Below are 20,803 nucleotides of genomic sequence, written 5' to 3'. Positions count from 1 at the left end.
TGACTGACAGGTAGGCGGGCCCGGCCTGTTGACGAATGGGCGGAAACGAACGGATTGATTGACAGGCGGCGAAGTGTGCCGGTGGGGGAGAAGAGGGACGCCGCAATCGGAAATCCCTCGCGGCTCGTGATTGACAGCGACGGCGGCCGCTCGGCATTTCCGGTGAGAGCGAGCGGCCGGGCGCGCGCCAACGTGAGCGTGAGCGGAATAGCGCGTGAGCGCGCCGTTGGTGATTGTTCCCTCATCGGAAAATATAATTTCACCAGATTTACAGATAGGGAGAGGGGGGGGAAGAAAAAAACCCTTCCTGAGAAAAGGTTTAAAACAAACTCCTGGGTTAGCGATCTGAAACTGTGGTATTTTCTGAGGTAACGAGGGTTAATTGGTGCTTTTTTTTGATTTCTTGTCGCAGAGCCGGATTTTTGTTTGGTGGCGGATCCCCCGAGAGGGAGAGACCCCGCAGAATTGTCTCGTTATTTATTATTATTTTTTACAAAAACCCTGTTTCTCTGTCGCTTCACCTTATCCGGGGATACACAGTCCACCTCCCGGCTTGTTTTGTCGGCTGAAGTTGTTTCTTTGCCAAGTGAGTGAGTGTGGAGAGCGGGAGAGGGTGGTCTCTCTCTCTGGGAGACGGAGACTTTGGGAAAAGCGGCTTCGAGGGAATAAAGCGGCGGCAGGAACCTGTCCACAATGAGGTAAGAAACAGCGGGATGCTTTCAACCAGACATTGATCCGTGTTCCAACTTGGTGAACGAGAGAGAGAAGCGGACGGTAGCCCGGCGCTGCTTTTGTTTCACTGAATCTGATTTTGCTGGTGCCTGTGATCGCCTTGAGAAGGATCGCGGACCACCACCCGCTTCGGGGAAAGACAAATGATTCCGGCGGGACTCGGCTGGCTGGGGGCAGGGGGAGAGACCGCACAGCCCAGCCCACCCCAAAACCCGTAACACTCACAGCCCCCCGCAAACCCGTAACACACTCACCCCGCCAAACCCGTAACACACTCACCCCTCCAAAACCCGTACTCTCGCATCCCCCCAAAACCCGTACTCTCGCATCCCCCCAAAACCCGTAACACTCGCACCCCCCCAAAACCCGTAACACTCACAACCCCAAAACCCGTACCCTCGCATCCCCCCAAAACCCGTAACACTCGCACCCCCCCAAAACCCGTACTGTCGCATCCCCCCAAAACCCGTAACACTCACACCCCCCCCAAAACCCGTAACACTCGCACCCCCCCAAAACCCGTAACACTCACAACCCCAAAACCCGTAACACTCACACAACCCCAAAACCCGTAACACTCACACAACCCCAAAACCCGTAACACTCACCCCCCCCAAAACCCATAACACACACACCCCCCCAAAACCCGTAACACTCACACCCCCCCGCAAACCCGTAACACACTCATCCCTCCAAAACCCGTACTCTCGCACCCCCGCAAAACCCGTAACACTCACAACCCCAAAACCCGTAACACTCGCACCCCCCCAAAACCCGTACTCTCGCACCCCCCCCAAAACCGGTACTCTCGCACCCCCCAAAACCCGTAACACTCACAACCCCAAAACCCGTAACACTCGCACCCCCCCCAAAACCCGTAACACTCGCACCCCCCCCAAAACCCGTAACACTCGCACCCCCCCAAAACCCGTACTCTCGCACCCCCCCCAAAACCGGTACTCTCGCACCCCCCCAAAACCGGTACTCTCGCACCCCCCCAAAACCCGTAACACTCGCACCCCCCCCAAAACCCGTACTCTCGCACCCCCCCCAAAACCCGTACTCTCGCACCCCCCCAAAACCCGTACTCTCGCACCCCCCCAAAACCCGTACTCTCGCACCCCCCCAAAACCCGTACTCTCGCACCCCCCCAAAACCGTAGTCTCGCATCCGTAACTCTCGCACGCCCCCCCGACCCCAGCACCCGTAACTCTCGCACCCGCAACTCTTGCATGCCCCCCCACGACCCCCGCACCCGTAACTCTCGCACCTGCCCTGCACCCGTAACTTTCGCAGCCGCCCGGCACCCATAACTCTCGCACCCCCTGCCAACCACCGCGCCCGTAACTCTCGCAACCCCCCAAGCCCCCACGCCCGTAACTCTGGCAGCCCCCACAACCCCTGCGCCCGTAACTCTGGCAGCCCCCCCCCCCAACCACTGCGCCCGTAACTCTGGCAGCCCCCCCCACCAACCCCTGCGCCCGTAACTCTTGCACACCCCCTCAACCCCCGTAACTCTCACAACCCCCGCGCCCGTAACTCTCGCACGCCCCCCCCAACCCCCGCACCCGTAACTCTCGCACAAACCCCAACCCCCGCACCCGTAACCCTTGCACAACCCCCAACCCCCGCACCCGCAACTCTCGCACCCCGCCCGCACCCGCAACTCTCGCACCCCCCAACCCGTAACTCTTGCAGCACCCCCCAACCCCTGCATCCCCCCCACAACTCTCGCGCCAGCCCCGCACCCCCCCCGCAACTCTCGCGTCCGCCCCGCACCCCCACGCACCTCTCGCGCCCGCCCCGCACCTCTCGCGGCCGCCCCGCACATCTCGCGGCCGCCCCGCACCCCCCCGCAACTCTCGCGCCCGCCCCGCACCTCTCGCGGCCGCCCCGCACCCCCCCGCACCTCTCGCGGCCGCCCCGCGCCCGCCCCGCACCTCTCGCGGCCGCCCCGCGCCCGCCCCGCGCCCGCCCCGCGCCTCCCGCGCCCGCCCCGCGCCCGCCCCGCGCCTCTCGCGCCCGCCCCGCGCCTCTCGCGCCCGCCCCGCGCCTCTCGCACCCCCCAACCCGTAACTCTTGCAGCACCCCCCAACCCCTGCATCCCCCCCACAACTCTCGCGCCAGCCCCGCACCCCCCCCGCAACTCTCGCGTCCGCCCCGCACCCCCACGCACCTCTCGCGCCCGCCCCGCACCTCTCGCGGCCGCCCCGCACATCTCGCGGCCGCCCCGCACCCCCCCGCAACTCTCGCGCCCGCCCCGCACCTCTCGCGGCCGCCCCGCACCCCCCCGCACCTCTCGCGGCCGCCCCGCGCCCGCCCCGCACCTCTCGCGGCCGCCCCGCGCCCGCCCCGCGCCTCTCGCGCCCGCCCCGCGGCCGCCCCGCGCCTCCCGCGCCCGCCCCGCGCCCGCCCCGCGCCTCTCGCGCCCGCCCCGCGCCTCTCGCGCCCGCCCCGCGCCTCTCGCGGCCGCCCCGCGCCCGCCCCGCGCCTCTCGCGGCCGCCCCGCGCCCGCCCCGCGCCTCTCGCGGCCGCCCCGCGCCCGCCCCGCGCCTCTCGCGGCCGCCCCGCGCCCGCCCCGCGCCTCTCGCGGCCGCCCCGCGCCCGCCCCGCACCTCTCGCGGCCGCCCCGCGCCCGCCCCGCACCTCTCGCGGCCGCCCCGCACCTCTCGCGGCCGCCCCGCGCCCGCCCCGCACCTCTCGCGGCCGCCCCGCGCCCGCCCCGCGCCCGCCCCGCACCTCTCGCGGCCGCCGCGCGCCCGCCCCGCACCTCTCGCGGCCGCCCCGCGCCCGCCCCGCACCTCTCGCGGCCGCCCCGCGCCCGCCCCGCACCTCTCGCGCCCGCCCCGCGCCCGCCCCGCACCTCTCGCGCCCGCCCCGCGCCCGCCCCGCACCTCTCGCGCCCGCCCCGCACCTCTCGCGGCCGCCCCGCGCCCGCCCCGCACATCTCGCGCCCGCCCCGCGCCCGCCCCGCACCTCTCGCGCCCGCCCCGCGCCCGCCCCGCACCTCTCGCGCCCGCCCCGCACCTCTCGCGCCCGCCCCGCACCTCTCGCGCCCGCCCCGCACCTCTCGCGCCCGCCCCGCACCTCTCGCGCCCGCCCCGCACCTCTCGCGCCCGCCCCGCACCTCTCGCGCCCGCCCCGCACCTCTCGCGCCCGCCCCGCACCTCTCGCGCCCGCCCCGCACCTCTCGCGGCCGCCCCGCGCCCGCCCCGCACCTCTCGCGGCCGCCCCGCGCCCGCCCCGCACCTCTCGCGGCCGCCCCGCGCCCGCCCCGCACCTCTCGCGGCCGCCCCGCGCCCGCCCCGCACCTCTCGCGGCCGCCCCGCGCCCGCCCCGCACCTCTCGCGGCCGCCCCGCGCCCGCCCCGCACCTCTCGCGCCCGCCCCGCGCCCGCCCCGCACCTCTCGCGCCCGCCCCGCGCCCGCCCCGCACCTCTCGCGCCCGCCCCGCGCCCGCCCCGCACCTCTCGCGCCCGCCCCGCGCCCGCCCCGCACCTCTCGCGTCCGCCCCGCACCTCTCGCGCCCGCCCCGCGCCCGCCCCGCACCTCTCGCGCCCGCCCCGCGCCCGCCCCGCACCTCTCGCGCCCGCCCCGCGCCCGCCCCGCACCTCTCGCGCCCGCCCCGCGCCCGCCCCGCACCTCTCGCGCCCGCCCCGCACCTCTCGCGCCCGCCCCGCACCTCTCGCGCCCGCCCCGCACCTCTCGCGCCCGCCCCGCACCTCTCGCGCCCGCCCCGCACCTCTCGCGCCCGCCCCGCACCTCTCGCGCCCGCCCCGCACCTCTCGCGCCCGCCCCGCACCTCTCGCGCCCGCCCCGCGCCCGCCCCGCGCCCGCCCCGCACCTCTCGCGCCCGCCCCGCACCTCTCGCGCCCGCCCCGCACCTCTCGCGCCCGCCCCGCACCTCTCGCGCCCGCCCCGCACCTCTCGCGCCCGCCCCGCACCTCTCGCGCCCGCCCCGCACCTCTCGCGCCCGCCCCGCACCTCTCGCGCCCGCCCCGCACCTCTCGCGCCCGCCCCGCACCTCTCGCGCCCGCCCCGCACCTCTCGCGCCCGCCCCGCGCCCGCCCCGCACCTCTCGCGCCCGCCCCGCACCTCTCGCGCCCGCCCCGCACCTCTCGCGCCCGCCCCGCACCTCTCGCGCCCGCCCCGCGCCCGCCCCGCACCTCTCGCGCCCTCCCCGCACCTCTCGCGCCCGCCCCGCACCTGTCGCGCCCGCCCCGCACCTGTCGCGCCCGCCCCGCACCTGTCGCGCCCGCCCCGCACCTGTCGCGCCCGCCCCGCACCTGTCGCGCCCGCCCCGCAACTCTCGCGCCCGCCCCGCAACTCTCGCGCCCGCCCCGCAACTCTCGCGCCCGCCCCGCGCCCGCCCCGCAACTCTCGCGCCCGCCCCGCGCCCGCCCCGCAACGCTCGCGCCCGCCCCGCGCCCGCCCCGCAACTCTCGCGCCCGCCCCGCGCCCGCCCCGCAACGCTCGCGCCCGCCCCGCAACGCTCGCGCCCGCCCCGCGCCCGCCCCGCGCCCGCCCCGCGCCCGCCCCGCGCCCGCCCCGCGCCCGCCCCGCGCCCGCCCCGCGCCCGCCCCGCGCCCGCCCCGCGCCCGCCCCGCGCCCGCCCGCCCCGCAACTCTGGCGCCCGCCCCGCGCCCGCCCCGCAACTCTGGCGCCCGCCCCGCAACTCTCGCGCCCGCCCCGCAACTCTCGCGCCCGCAGTCTCTCGTTCACCTCCCTCCCCTCCTTGCCCTTCCCATCTTTTCGAGAGGAGACAGACAGGTCAAAGAGGCAGGGTTAGAGCCAGTGAAGGTGAATGTCGGTGGTGAGTTAGGGAGAGGATAGGTCAGTCCAGGAAGGACCGACAGGTCAAGGGGTGCAGCCCAAGGGTATCAATGTGGACATCACAAGCTTCAAAATCTCCCTTGCCCTGACCACATGCCAAAACCAGCACAGCTAGTCCCTGTCTCCCTAACCATTCCTCCCAACTCAAGCCCCACCCCCATCTCCTACCTACTAACCTCATCCCACCCACTTGTCGGTCCTCCCTGGACTGACCTATCCCCTCCCTAACTCCCCACCTACATTCACCTTCACTGGCTCTAACCCCGCCTGTTTGACCTGTCTGTCTCCTCTCACCCTATCTTCTCCTTTATCCATCTTCTATCCACCTCCCCCTGTCTCCCTATTTATTTGGCCTGCTGTGTTCATCCAGCTTCACACTGTGTTACCTTTCCTATAATTTGTTTTCTTCTGTGTGGAGCTCTGAGGTCCATATGCAGCAGCAACTTGGGGAATCCGGACATTGATGACGGGAATTGCGATAACATGTCAGTTGGAGTGTCCAGACCCTAAGAGTGGCTGAGCAGTTTAGAGAGAATTTTGTTCTTCATGCCTGTGGTTAGCTCATAATCGCTTGCTCTGTTCTTCATTATGATGGAGAACTGAGCTTGCTGTGATTGCTGGCAGAAAATCTGAGTCATGGGCTTTCTGTCTTACACCATTCTCGCATCTTTTTTCTAGCTCATCTGCAGCCATTCTAATGTTTGTCATTGAGCTGCTCTTCAGTTGGTGCTTTCTGTTGCCTCTTAGAAGAAATCTCTAAAGCATTTCTGCTCTGATCAAATATAGTATTCTAGCAGTCACTTTTTAGGTGAAGTTTTGCCCTTGAAATGTCAAGTACTTTATTTGTTTTATGGTCTGTATATGGAATTTTAAGGGCACTCGTAAATCTGCAGAGCTTGGAATAATGCATCTTAACCCTTTGTCTTTCACTACAATGCTAGAGCCTTTTATCAAGGATGTAATAGCATTTAGAATTTATGGTGCATGGGCATCGCTGTCTAGCCAACATTTATTGCCAGCCCCTGGCTGCCTTGAAAAAGTGGTGGTGAGCTGCATTCTTGAACCTGTGTAGTGCATGTGTTGTAGGTAGACCCAAGATGCTGTTGGGGAGACAATTCCAGGATGCTGAACCAGGGACACTGTTTTTAAGTCAGGTTTGTGAGTGCCTTGGAAGGAAACTTGCAACGTGTGGTGCCTTGATCTTCTTGATGGAAGTTGCCATGGGTTTGGTAGGTGCTTTCTAACTTTGGTGAATTTCTGCAGTGCATCTGATAGATAGTATACGTGCTGCCATTGAACATAGATGGAGGAGGGAATGGATGTTTGTGGATGTTGCAGTCAAGCAGGCTGCCTTTTGTCCTAGATGGTGTCAAGTTGGAGCTGCACCCATCCAAGTGGGGAGTATTCCATCACACTCCTGAATTGTACTATGTAGATGGACAGGCTTTAGGGAGTCAAGACGTGAGTTACTCATACAGACATCGAGGACACAAACAGATCTTTCTGTCTAACCAGTCCATTGCTGACCATAGTCCCAAATTAAACTAGTCCCGTCTGCCTGCACTTGGCCTATATCCCTCAGCGTTTCTTATTCGTGTCCATAACCAAATGTCTTTTAACCATAGTAACTTCCCACATCTACCACTTCTGGCAGTTCATTCCACACAAACCACTCTTGAGTTTAAAAAGAAATTGCCCTATATGTCTTTTTTGCATCTTTCTCCTCTCACCTTTAAAAATATATTCTCCCTAGTCTTAAAATTCCCCACCGTAGGGAAAAGACATCTGCCATTCACCTCATGATTTTATACACCCTATAAGATCATCTCAACTTCCTACACTCCAGTGAAAGAAGGTCCTAGCCTGTCTAGCCTCTTTCTATCATTCAAACCCTCATTCCCAACAACATTCTAGTAAATCTCTTTTGAACCCTTTCCAACCTAATGATGTCCTTCCCATAACAGGGAGACCAAAACTGGACACTTGTATCTCTTTTGGCCTCACCAACATTCTGTACAATCTCAACATAACATTACAACTCCTATATGCAAAGATCTGAGCAATGAAGACCAGCATACTAAATGCTTTCTTAACCACCCTCTCTACGCAGGTATTTCTCCTACAACGTGATGGTTGTGTTCTTGTGTGACTTCACACTGTAGAAAATTGCACTTTAGAAAATCATGTTATAGGGAAACTGCTATAGAAAATCATTAAACTGTACAGTAGTAAGTTTGTGTTATCCGAAGTGTCCACTATTTATCAATAGCATTTCAGCCAACTCGTGTTAATGAAACACGCGTCGTAGCAGAAATACCTGTATGCGATGCAAAGTTTGAGGAATTATGTACCTGAAATGCAGCTGTTCTACGACATAACCCAAGGCTTGTTGCAGTATTTCTGGCCTGAATTGTATCCACTGTGTTATTGCATGAGTTCAGTTTAATCCTGGATTTTGTCTTTTGGAGATTCAGTGATGGAATGGCATTGAATGTCAAGGGGCAGTGTTGAGATGGTATTTGTGTGATGTGAATGTTACTTGCCACTTTTCAACCCAAGCCTAGATATCATTCAGGTCTTGTTGTATTTGAACATGGACTGCTTCTGAGGAGTCAAGAATTGTGCTGAACGTTATGCAATCATTGGCAAATATCCTCACTTCTGACCTTATGATGTAGAGAAGGACATTGATGAAGCAGCTGGAGATTGGGTGTAGGGCACTACCCTGAGGATCTCCTGCAGAGATATCCTGGAGCTGAGATGATTGCTATCCAAAAACAACTACCACCTTCTTATTTGCCAGTTGACTACAACCAGCGGAAGATTTTTCCATGATTCCCATTGATTCCAGTTTTGTTACGGTTTTTTAGTGACACAGTTTAGAAGTACACAATATAATCAAGCAGAGTCAGTATGGCTTCACGTGGAGGAAATCATGCCTGACAATTTATTCTAATTCTTTGAATTGACAAGCAGGATAGACAATAGGAAAGCAGTGGATATTATATATTTGAATTTTCAAAAGACTTTTGATGAGGTGTTACATATTGGGCTACTTAATAAGATGAGAGATCATGGTGTTAGAGGTAGTATTTTATTTTAGTCGTGGTTGGCTAACTAGTAGAAGTCAGAGTTGGATAAGGAGGAATTTTCAGGATTGAAGCCTGAAACTGGTAGTTTCCCAGGGATTAATGATAGGGTCCACAATTATTTACAATATGTATTAATGGCTTGGATGAGGAAAGTGAATGTGCAAGAGCCAAATTTGTGGATAACACAAAAGTAGACTGGAACGCAAGTGATGAGGATGAGGAGTCTGCAGAGGGTTATAGATAGGTTATGCAAGGCATCTGGAATATAATGTGGAAGAATGTGAGGCTGTGCATTTTGGCAGGAAGAATAGAGGAGTTGACTATTGTTTAAATGGAGAAAGGCTGCAAAAATCTACATGTGCAGTAGTTCTGGAAAACCTCCTGCATAAATCACTGTTCTGGTCCAGACCAAAACCCTTACAAATATATCAAAGAACTAGACTAGACCCGAACTTTTGTCTTATTTAAGACAAGTGTAAGCTGCTGTGTTCCAGATGTAATTTGATTGGTCACACTATTCAGCTTTAAGCAAAACATGTTATTCTCACACAGTCAAAATGCAAACAAACGAAAGAAGAATTGGTGTAACTTGAACTCTATTGGAAAACTTAACAGAATAATAGATTATTTAACTACTAAACAGCAACTGTTCCAATTGAGTAATAACACATGAACAATTCAGTAAATTAGATTGTCTAACGTGGTGTTTCTCCAGTCCAGTGGAAAAGAACACCAAGAGAAAATTCTGGTGAGAGAGAGAACTCGAGCTTTTTGCTGTAGCCGAGAGATGTATAACATCTTCCTTTGCCAACTTCAAAACCCCAACAACCCTGGTTTTGTGGGAATCTGACTCTACCCATTGATGCTGCCTTGATTGTTCTGACTTTTATGAGACTACTCTGTACCTCTGGCTCAAAACCTCACTTCAAAAGAAAAGGACAAATTACACAACTTAAAGCCATGGTATCATCACATCACAGAAAGCTAACAGGGATAGTAGGAACTGCAGATGCTGGAGAATCTGAGATAACAAGGCATAGAGCTAAGTGAACACAGGCTAAGCAGCATCAGAGGATCAGGAACGGTGATGTTTCAGGCCTAGACCCTTGTTCAGAAATGGGCTGAAGAAGGGCCTAGGCCCGAAACGTCAGCCTTCCTGTTCCTCTGCTGCTTGGCCTGCTGTGTTCATCCAGCTGTACACCTTGTTATCACAAAAAGCTAACATTCAGGTTTAGTGGGTTACAAAGAAGTGGAATTTTGGCCTTTATTTGAAGGGGAATGGAGAATGGAATTGTGGAGATTTTGTTAAAACTATACAAGGCACTAGTCAGACCAAGATGGAGCACATGATAATTTTGATTCCCTTGCCTAAGGAAAGACATAGTGATGTTGGAGGCAGTTCAGCGGAGGTTTGAATGCTGATCCCAGGTTTGGAGGGCCTGTCTTATGAGGACCGGTTAAGTAGGTTGGGCTTGTACTCACTGGAGTTTAGAAGATTCAACGGTGACTTTACTGAAACACAAGTTCTTGGGGACATGACAGAGTAGTGCAAAAAGATTATTTATCCCTGCGTGTGTCTTGGGCTTGAGGGCATAATTTCAGAATTACGGTTCGTATATTTAAGACAGAGTTGAAAAGGAATTTCTTTTTGTAGGGAGCTTAGTCTATGGAATTCCTTCCTGCAGAAGGCTGTGGAGGCTGGGTTTGCCAAGTATTCAAGGATAGATTAGTAATCAATAAGGGAATCAAGGGAAAAAGTGGAAAAGTAGAGTTGAGGATTAGCCAATCACCACAATCTCATTTAATGGCAGAGCAAATGTGATGGTCTGAATGACCTGCTGTTTCTCCTATGTCCTGTATTGTTTTACAATGATCTGTATTGTAAATTGTTTCTAGAATGTCCTTACCTAATGCATTTATCAATTTCAGTTTTGAGACTTCTGGTTGACTTACTTTCTGAAGGCATAGTTACAGATTTCCACTGCCCTGTAGTAGTACCCGCCATCATTCTTTAATGATGTGGCTCCAATTTTACGATTTCTTGTACTAGAGCCTAACAGAGGAAATAGTTCACTATTCAGTATATTGTGCTTCTAATCATGATGTGCACCTAGTTAGATCACCCTTTAATCACTGAATCTGAGAACAGCATCAAAAGATGGTTGCTGCTCAGTAGGATTTCATTCTGATAGTCATGTCTGTGTCAGCAATGCTGGAGCTTCTATCTTGCTTCTACTCCCTGTGCCTTTTTCCTAACAGATCTTCTCCGACCAGGTGCTTATCTCATTCCCTTGTGAAAGCCATGATTTGAACCTGCCTCCAGCTCACATTCAGGCACTGCGTTCTCAATCTTGACTATTTATTACACTTAAAATAAAGTAGTTTGTTGCTATTCTTTATTTTGCCATTCCACCTTTTATATTGGCGTTCACTGCTTTGTTCTTCTCTCAGTGGAAACAATTTCTTGCTGTCTGTTGTTTACACCCCGAACCAGTGGATCAAATATCCTTTCAGACTTGAAGGAAATAACCCCATTTTCTTCAGATTATCACATTCCTCCCAGAATCATTCTTGTTAATATTTTAGGAACCATCTTAACGCTTTTGCATTCTTTCGATAGTGTGCTGTACTGGAATTGAATGTAACACTGAAGCTGAGTCAGAATTTGATATAGGTTTCCTGTGACAGCATGACATTTGTACTTGGTTTGTGCTGGTAATAGGCTGTGGTATCTACAGGAATGGAATACATTTAATTTTGGTTGGATAGACTGGACCAGCAGAATAGCTGCTATTTAGTAACAAGGGTGTTGTCACTAACCTGGATGGAGCTGTCACTGGTTGTAGGTATCATGTCAGATTGAAGAAGTAATCTATTTGATCTAAATCATAAAGAAAATCAGAGACTATGTCCTAGCAAATATCGTCTGCTCCCCTTGTCATTTGTTTACTGTAATTTAAGTGATTTTAATACTAGTCTCTTTTCAGTCCCTAGTGATACCTCACAGTCCAGTATAATTAAAGTAGGGAATGAAATTTTTGCTCTAATTGTGTTTTGATTTTTTTGAGAAGAAGAGTGATGGCTTTTGTTAGTGTGTGTGTAAAATTCTAATGGCTGAACAAGATACGTGTCAAGAAATTGTTTCCACTGACTAGATATTCCAGACCGGCAGAGAGCGCACCCCCCCCCCACAACCAACGAAATATACTAAGAAGGTAGCCTAGACCCTAACGTTTTCTTATTTTAAAGGTAAATCTCAGGTGGTATGTCCCAGATGCAGTTAAGCAAAACACAATTTATTCAACACTGTAGTTAAAATTCAACAAAAGAAAGAAGAACTTGGGATAACTTAATTCTGTTGGAAAACTTAACAGAATAATAAATATATAAATATCACTAATTAACCGTTCCAATATATTAACATCCCATAAACACACCCTTGGTGAAAGTCAGTTTCAGAAAATAGATTTTGTCTCACATGCAATCCCAACAGTCCATGAAGAGAACCACCAACTTTTGGTTGTGGTTAAGGGAGAGAGAAATAGCTTCCACTTCTTCTAGACCCCAACAGCAACTGTTGCTGCTGAAATATGAGGGCAATTAAATGGGCTGCTTTGTCCTGGATGGTGTTAAGCTTTTTGAGTGTTGTTGGAACTGCATTCGTCTAGGCCAGTGGGGGTGGGGGGGGGGGGGGGGGGGTGTATTTCATCACACTGCTGACCTGTGGCGTTTAGATAGTGGACAGGATTTGGGGGATGTCAGGAGATGAGTTAGCCAGTGATATCGTATAGCCCTTGTATTCATATGCCTCAAAAACAAATTGCTTGAGAAACTCAGCAGGTCTGACAGTATGCAAAGACAGCAGAAACCTTTCAGGCCTCGTAACCCTTCTTCAGACTTTAGAGATGCTGCCAGACCTGAATTCCTCCAGTGATTTCTGTTTTTGCTTTGGATTCCTAGCATCTGCAGTTATCTTTTTAATTTAAATAGCTCATTTATTTCCAGGTCAATGGTAAGGCCTAGAATGTTTATAGTGTGGTATTAAGCAGTGGTGATGCCATTGATCATTAAGAGGTGATGTTTGGATTCTGTCATTGGAGATGGTTGTTGTTTGGCACTTGTGTGGATGAGTGTTACTTGCTGATCCTTGGCCCACGGCTGGATATTGTTCAGATCTTGTTGGAATGGACATGGACTGCTTCAGTAACTGAGCAGCGGTGAATGATTCTGGACATCATGTAATTATCAGCAAACATTCCCAATTATAGCCTTTTTATGATGGAGGGAGGATAATTGATAAAGTGCCTGAAGATGTTTGGGCAGAGGACTCTAGGTTAGGGAACTCCTGCAGAGATATCCTGGATCTGAGATGACTGACTTCCAACAACCTCAAACGTCTTCTTATCTGCCAGGTTTGGTTCATTCTATTTTATCCTCATTTTTTTGGTTAATTAGCTTCTATCATTTAAATAAAATCCATACCTTTGTCTGTTTCAATAAGAGACCACCTTTTTAAAATCAAAACAAAGATCCATCAGGCCATATTATCTGAGACTTGTTCGTTAATGACAGCTGGGAGCATTATACCTGTTCTTTCTCCCTTGCATATTTAGTTCTGTTTAAGTATTCATGCAAAGCTCCCTTGATTGCCTCAATTGAGCCTACTTCAGTCACATTTTCACATAGCCCATTCCAGACCTGAACTTGCACTGTGGAAAGCGTTCCCCTGTGTAGCGTTTACTTTCTTAGTAAATTGCCAGCTAGTACTTGATCCTATGTCCTTGTTCCAATGCACTCTCATTCTTCCTACAGTGTGGTGTCCAGAACTGTACACAATACTGCGGCTGAGATCTTTGTCCTCATGCATAATATCACAAAAACTGAGAGCTGGGAGGCCTGGAAGTTAATTGCAGGTTGGTTCTTGATCAAAGAACTTTTTTGATGCCTTTATTCTGTAGAGGCTGAGTACTTAACCAGATAGCAGGTGTTTGGTCAATCAAGTTAGTGTCTAGGAATTGGTACCAGTAAGACTGGAAGAATACATGATGGTCACACAGAGGGAGGGACTGGAATTTTTTGAACTGTTGTGAACGGGGTCGGGGGGGGTTTGTTTCTGATAGAAGGAGATTGGCTGTTGATGCTCCTGCATGAAAATTTGAAAGCTGCGTGCCTAACTTCCTGTTATCAGCAATTGGAATATTAGAGACTAGAAACTAGGGTATAAGTATTATCGAATTTTTCTCAGTGAACCGGAAAAAATGGCATTGATTGTTGTACAAATATATCAAGAAACAATCATAGATAACGATGTGTAGAGCTGGAAGAACACAGCAGGCCAAGCAGCATCTCTTTCCTGCTCCTATAATGCTGCTTGGCCTGCTGTGTTCATCCAGCTCCACACCTCATTATTTCGGATTCTCCAGCATCTGCAGTTCCTACTATCTAAGAAACTATCGGAAGTACCTGTGAAACAACGCATTATAGAAACTGTTGAAGTGATCGGGCCAATTTTGGTGTTTTCCTTTTTCTTTAAATAATTATCCCTTAAATGTATTTGTCTGGCTGTTGTGTGAATAGGGCTGAAAACAAAGGTTTTTAAGAGTCAAATCATACATCAAATTACCTTTTTTACGTTTGAGCTACTGAAGTTGCTGTGTGGTGAATAAATTAAGTCTTTTGTTTAAGCTACGAGTCTCGTGCCTGGTATTGATTGATTTACCAAATCTGGGACTGGGTTTTCAGAAAGTTTAGTTGAGAACCATTGGAGTCAATCTTTTTTAGGGCACTTGAATATTTCAAGTTTACTGTTTTATGAATATATAGATAGGAAGATTGTTTTAATTTGGCTATCTATCTCCGAGTTGTAAAATTACCAAAGGGCGAATCCTTCACTATCAACATCCTGGAGTTATCACTGATCAGAAATTGGACTAGATTAGCCGTCTATAAGGCAGATAATCAGAGTTTGATAGAATTTTCCCTGCTTGCCTGGATAGGTGCAGCTGCAACAACACCTGAAACTTGACATCATCTGGGACAAGGCCGCCACCTAGATTGGCTAAGATATATTGCAGAAATTCACCAAGGTACCTCAGTCAACACCTTCCAAACCTGTGACCATTTACGCGTAGAAGGCCCAGGGCTAACAGATACATAGGAATGTCACCACCTGAAGTTCCTCCAAGCCACCCACTGTCCTAACTTGGAAATCTATCACTTCCTTCAGTATTGCTGGGTCCGACTCTGGAATTCCTTTGTAATGGCATTGTAGATCTACCTACAGCACCTAGACTGCATCAGTTCAAGAAGCCAGAAGTCATTTGTCACCAAATTATAATCTGACAGGTTTATTCAGAATCTCAAGCTTATGGAGTGCAGCCCCTTCATCAGGTGCAGTGAGAGAGCAGGGAACACAGACACAAAGGTTGTAGGTAGAGAGAGCAGAAGATAATACAACTGGTGTGAGTTGAGTGTCGACTAAGTCTCTGCAGGTGACCAAGAGTGTTAGATGGTGTATACAGTGTTTATCAAGTCAATCAGACAAAGCCATAGGAATATACCAAAGGTGACATCTTAGGTCAGACACTGTAGGTATGATGCTTTGTTTAGCATTTGTCTGAGTTTTTACCTGGAATCAAGCTGGTTTTATTCCGAAAGTTGAAATTTATAAGATCCCACACTCTCAGACTACAGACTGTTTTTTGAACAAACTGGAGTGCATCTGCAAATAAACAAACATCTGTGATGAAATGATTCACTCCATAGATTTACATTTATGAATGTGTGAGTGAGCGTGAGGTAAATAGTTCTAAACTGTACAAACTAATTAAGGTAGAGAGATCATAACAATTTAACAAGGTGATGCTGTCAAAACAGAAAAATAAGGAAGATTTTACAGATACAGGACAGTGTGGTTGGGTCACCTGTAGCACGACATGAACCCAAGGTCACTGTTGAGGCCGTCTTATGGGAACGAAACTTGGCTATCAGTCTCTGCTCAGTGATTCTGTGTTATATATCTGAGTCTGCCTTGGAGGGTGCTTACTTGAAGATTTGAGGCTGAATGCCCTTGGCTGCTGAAATGTTAGCTGACTAGGAGGGAACATTCCTATCTAGCGATTGTTGCATGGTATCCATGCATCTGTTGTTGTAGTGTTTGTGTGGTCTCACCAACACACCATTGCCTTGGGGCATCCTTACCTGCAACGCGCGAGAGACAACATTGGCTGAGCGACATGAGTATCTGCTGTGTTTGTGTGATGGTAGTATCCAAGTTGATGATCTGCCGTGGCAGCATTGTGTGGTGTTGTGGTCGATGTCCTGAAGGCTGGATAGTTTGCTGCAAACAATGGTCTGTTAAAAGTTTGGCAGTTGTTTGAGTGTGACAAGTGGGGGCATAGGGAAGATTTTGGCAAGATGCTCATTGCCATGAATGACATGTTGAAGGCTGCAAATAACATGGTGTAGTTTCTTCGCTCCTGGGATGTACTAGATGACAAAAAGTACTCTATCGGTTTCACCCTCTGTCCGGTTTGTTGACAATGCTGTTGCAGTTTTTTGCTGTGGTGCGTTGGAGCTGGTGATCGATGAGTTGGGCGTCATGTCTGATTCTTATGAGGACGTCTTTCAAAACCTTGAGGAGTCTGTTGCATTCCTCCTCATCTGAGCAGATCCTGTGTGTGCGCAGGGCTTGTCTGTAGGGGATGGCTTCTTTCATATGTTTAGGGTGGAAGCTAGAGAAGTGCAGCATCGTGTGGTTATCCGTGGTCTTTGGGTAGATTGTACCGAGGTGTCCGTCTTTGATGGAGAGTGTGTCCTCTCCTGTTTTGACAGGAGCGCCTTGATAAATTATGCTCTCGCTATCTTAACTGGTTTGTACAGTTGTGAATCACTCACTCACTCACTCACTTCTCCCCCCCCACACTCACCTTTCTTTCTTTCTTTCTGTCTCTCACCCCCCCCCCACTCTCTGCTCTATCTCTTCTCCCCCTTGCACCCTCTCTTTCTGTCTCTTACATACATATACGTATTTTAAAAAATGTATGGGGTTGATTATTTCATCTAAGATGTTTGTTTATTTGCAGATACAATCTATTTTGTTCAGAAAAACACATAATTCATAGTCACAGTTAGTCAGTGTGGCATCTTATAAATTCCAGCTTTTGGAATAAAACCAGCCTGATTCCAGGTTTAAACACTCAGACAGATTCTGAGCAAAGCCTCACACCTACAATTCAGTGTCTGATCTGAGTTGTCATCTTTTATATATATTCCTGTGGCTCTGCCTGATTGTCAGTGCCATGCTGTCATGACATTGACTTTATCAACACTATACACATTGTCTAACACTCTTGGTCACCTGCAGAGACATTATCTGACACTCCACTCACACCAGTTGTATGATCTTTTGATATCTCTGCCTGTAAACAGTATCTGTGTGCCCTGCCTGCTCATTGCATCTGATGAAGGGGCTGTGCTCTGGAAGCTTGTGAGATTCCAACTAAACCTGTTGGATTAAACCTCGTTGTGTGATTGCTGAGTTTGTCTACCCCAGTCCAACGCTGGCACCTCCATATCACCGATTCAAGAAGACAGCTCATCATCATCTCATCGTCATCTTGAGGGCAAATAAGGAATGCTAATAAACCAGTCAGCAACACCCACATCGCATGAACGAATGAAAAAAATAGTTTCAGTTGTGCAAAGTCAGGTAGAAGAAAATAAATAATTTCCAATTATTTTAATTGAATGGTCTCAAATGATTCTTTGAGAAATGGAGCTTATATTTAAAATGTCTTTCATGACAGTAGGACAACATAAAATACATCCAAACCAAAAAGACGTACATTTTCATGTCTAATCTCCAATCTTTAGAATGTATTTAGCTTCATTTTCGGGAGGAGAGCGAGAGCCAGACAGAGAGAGCACCAGGAGGCTGCCGGGACAGTAAGGTTTTAAAAACTTACCTCATGAATAGGCGGAGTGTACACTGAGCAGGAGCGGACACGGGACTGCTGAGTAAGTGAGGTAATATATTTGTGTGGTTGCGTTACCTGAAACACTACTCGGTCAGTGTCTCCCACCCGTCGTCGTCCTCTAACCAAAAAAAAAGGTTCTGTGCGCCAAATTGGTAAGGTAACTAGTTTATTCTTTATTCTTTATTTTTCAACAGTCTCTGTGGGAATTTAGAATAATGGGAATGGAGGTCAGGGCAGTTGAATGTTCCTCCTGCAGAATGTGGGAGGTAAGGATCACCACTAGTGTCCCTGCTCACGACATCTGTGGGAAGTGTACCCAACTCCAGCTCCTCGAAAACCGCGTTAGGGAACTGGAGCTGGAGCTGGATGAACTTCGGGTCATTTGGGAGGCAGAGGGGGTTGTTGAGAGGAGTTACAGGGAGGTAGTCACTCCTCAGGTACAAGAAAAAGGCAGATGGGTTACAGTCAGGGGCCGGAAAGGGAACTGGCAGGCAGTGCAGGGATCCCGTGTGGCCATTCCCCTCAACGATAAGTATACCGTTTTGGATACTGTTGGGGGGGGGGGGGGGGGGGACTTACCAGGGGAAAGCAGTGGGGCACAGATCTCTGGCACGGAGTCTGTCCCTGCTGCTCAGAAGGGAAAGGGGAACAGGACCAGACAGTAGTCATTGGGGACCCCATAGTTAGGGGGACAGATAGGAGGTTCTGTGGGGACGAGAGAGACTCACGTTTGGTGTGTTGCCTCCCAGGTGCCAGGGTTCGTGATGTCTCTGATCGTGTTTTTGGGATCCTTAAGGGGGAGGGGGAGCAGCCCCAAGTCGTGGTCCACATTGGCACCAACGACATAGGCAGGAAGAGAGATGGGGATTTAAGGCAGATATATAGGGAGCTAGGATGGAAGCTGAGAGCTAGGATGAACAGAGTTGTTGTCTCTGGTTTGTTGCCCGTGCCATGTGCTAGTGAGGCGAGGAATGGGGAGAGAGACGAGTTGAACACGTGGCTACAGGGATGGTGCAGGAGGGAGGGTTTTGGATTCTTGGATAATTGGGGCTCTTTCTGGGGTAGGTGGGACCTCTACAAGCAGGATGGCCTTCACCTGAACCAGAGGGGTACCGATATCCTAGGGGGGGAAATTTGCTAAGGCTGTTCGGGTGGGTTTAAACTAATTCAGCAGGGGGATGGGACCCAAAATTGTAGTTCGACTATAGAAAAGGTTGAGAGTAGGGAGGTCCGAAATAAAGTTTCAGGGACGCAAGATGGCACCGGCAAGCAAGATGTTGGTTTGAAGTGTGTCCACTTCAACACCAGGAGCATTTGGAATAAGGTGGGTGAACTTGCAGCGTGGGTTGGTATCTGGGACTTCGATGTTTGTTGTGGCCATTTCGGAGACATGGACAGAGCAGGGACAGGAACAGTTGTTGCAGGTTCCGGGATTTAGATGTTTCAATAAGAACAGAGATTGGTAAAAGAGGGGGAGGTGTGGCATTGTTGGTCAAGGACAGTATTACAGTTGCAGAAAGGATGTTTGGGGACTCATCAACTGAGGTAGTATGGGCTGAGGTTAGAAACAGGAAAGGAGACGTCACCCTGTTGGGAGTTTTCTATAGGCCTCTGAATAGTTCCAGATATGTAGAGGAAAGGATAGCAAAGATGATTCTCAATAGGAGTGAGAGAGACAGGGTAGTTGTCATGGGGGACTTCAACTTTGCAAATATTGACTGGGAACACTATAGTTTGAGTACTATAGATGGGTCAGTTTTTGTCCAGTGTGTACAGGAGGGCTTTCTGAGACAGTATGTAGATAGGCCAACAAGGGGCAAAGCCACATCAGTTTAGGTACTGGATAATGAGCCCGGCCAGGTGTTAGATTTGGAAGTAGTGAGCACTTTGGTGATAGCGAGCACAATTCTATTATGTTTACTTTAGTGATGGAAAGGGATAGGTATATACCACTGGGCAAGAGTTGTAGCTGGGGGAAAGGCAATTACGATGAGATTAGGCAAGATTTAGGAAGCATAGGACGGGGAAGGAAACTGCAGGGGATGGGCACAATAGAAGTGTGGAGCTTATTCAAGGAAAAGCTCCTGTGTGTCCTAGATAAGTATGTACCTGTCAGGCAGGGACGAAGTTGTAGAGTGCGGGAGCCGTGGTTTACGAAGGAGGTGGAATCTCTCTTCAAGAGGAAGAAGAAGGCCTATGTTAGGATGAGATGTGAAGGCTCAGTTAGGGCGCGTGAGGGCTATGAGGTAGCCAGGAAAGACCTAAAGAGAGTTCAGATGAACCAGGAGGAGACATGAGAAGTTGTTGGCGGAAAGGATCAGGGTAAACCCTAAGGCTTTCTATAGGTATATAAGGAATAAAAGAATGACGAGTGTAAGATTAGGGAAGTTGTGTGTGGAGTCAGAGGAGATAGGGGAAGCACTAAATGAATATTTTTCGACAGTATTCTCTCTAGAATACGACAATGTTGTCGAGGAGAATACTGAGACACAGGCTACCAGACTAGGTGGGATTGAACATAGAACATTACAGCACTGTACAGGCCCTTTGGCCCTCGATGTTGTGCCGACTTGTCATACCGATCTGAAGTCCATCTAACCTACACTATTCCATGTACGTCCATATGCTTATCCAGGATTGAGGTTCACAAGGAAGAGGTATTAGAAATCCTACAGAGTGTGAAGATAGATAAGTCCCCTGGGCCAGATGGGATTTATCCTAGGATCCTCTGGGAAGCCAGGAAGGAGATTGCCGAGCCTTTGGCATTGATCTTTAACTCGTCATTGTCTACAGGAATAGTGCCAGAAGACTGGAGGATAGCAATGTGGTTCCCCTGTTCAGGAAGGGGAGTAGAGACAACCTTGGTAATTATAGACCAGTGAGCCTTACTTCAGTTGTTGGTAAAGTGTTGGAAAAGGTTATAAGGGATAGGATTTATAATCACCTAGGAAAGAATAATTTTGATTAGGGATAGTCAGCACAGTTTTGTGAAGGGTAGGTCGTGCCTCACAAATCTTATTGAGTTCTTTGAGAAGGTGATCAAACAGGTAGATGAGGGTAAATCGGTTGATGTGGTGTATATGGATTTCAGCAAGGCGTTTGATAAGGTTCTCCACAGTAGGCTATTGTATGAAATGTGGAGGAATGGGATTGTGGGAGATATCATAGT

The 20,803-nt window shown here is 51.2% G+C and overlaps 1 protein-coding gene across 1 annotated transcript in view; it reads left to right on the top strand.

Annotated features, from left to right (window-relative positions):
- Nucleotides 1–210: 210 nt before the first annotated feature.
- The window catches only part of enah (ENAH actin regulator), a 350,400-nt gene continuing 329,807 nt past the window's right edge, over nt 211–20,803 (top strand). Inside the window, exon 1 of the mRNA XM_059645099.1 lies at nt 211–698. Within this exon, the coding sequence (XP_059501082.1) occupies nt 694–698 (5 nt within the window). The 5' untranslated portion in view covers nt 211–693. The remainder of the gene's footprint in view (nt 699–20,803) is intronic.

This window comes from Stegostoma tigrinum, chromosome 4, assembly GCF_030684315.1.
Source record: "Stegostoma tigrinum isolate sSteTig4 chromosome 4, sSteTig4.hap1, whole genome shotgun sequence".
In the NCBI taxonomy this organism is placed as follows: Eukaryota; Metazoa; Chordata; class Chondrichthyes; order Orectolobiformes; family Stegostomatidae; genus Stegostoma; species Stegostoma tigrinum.
Note: the sequence above shows the minus strand (reverse complement) of the source record. Positions and strands in the feature narration are given on the sequence as shown.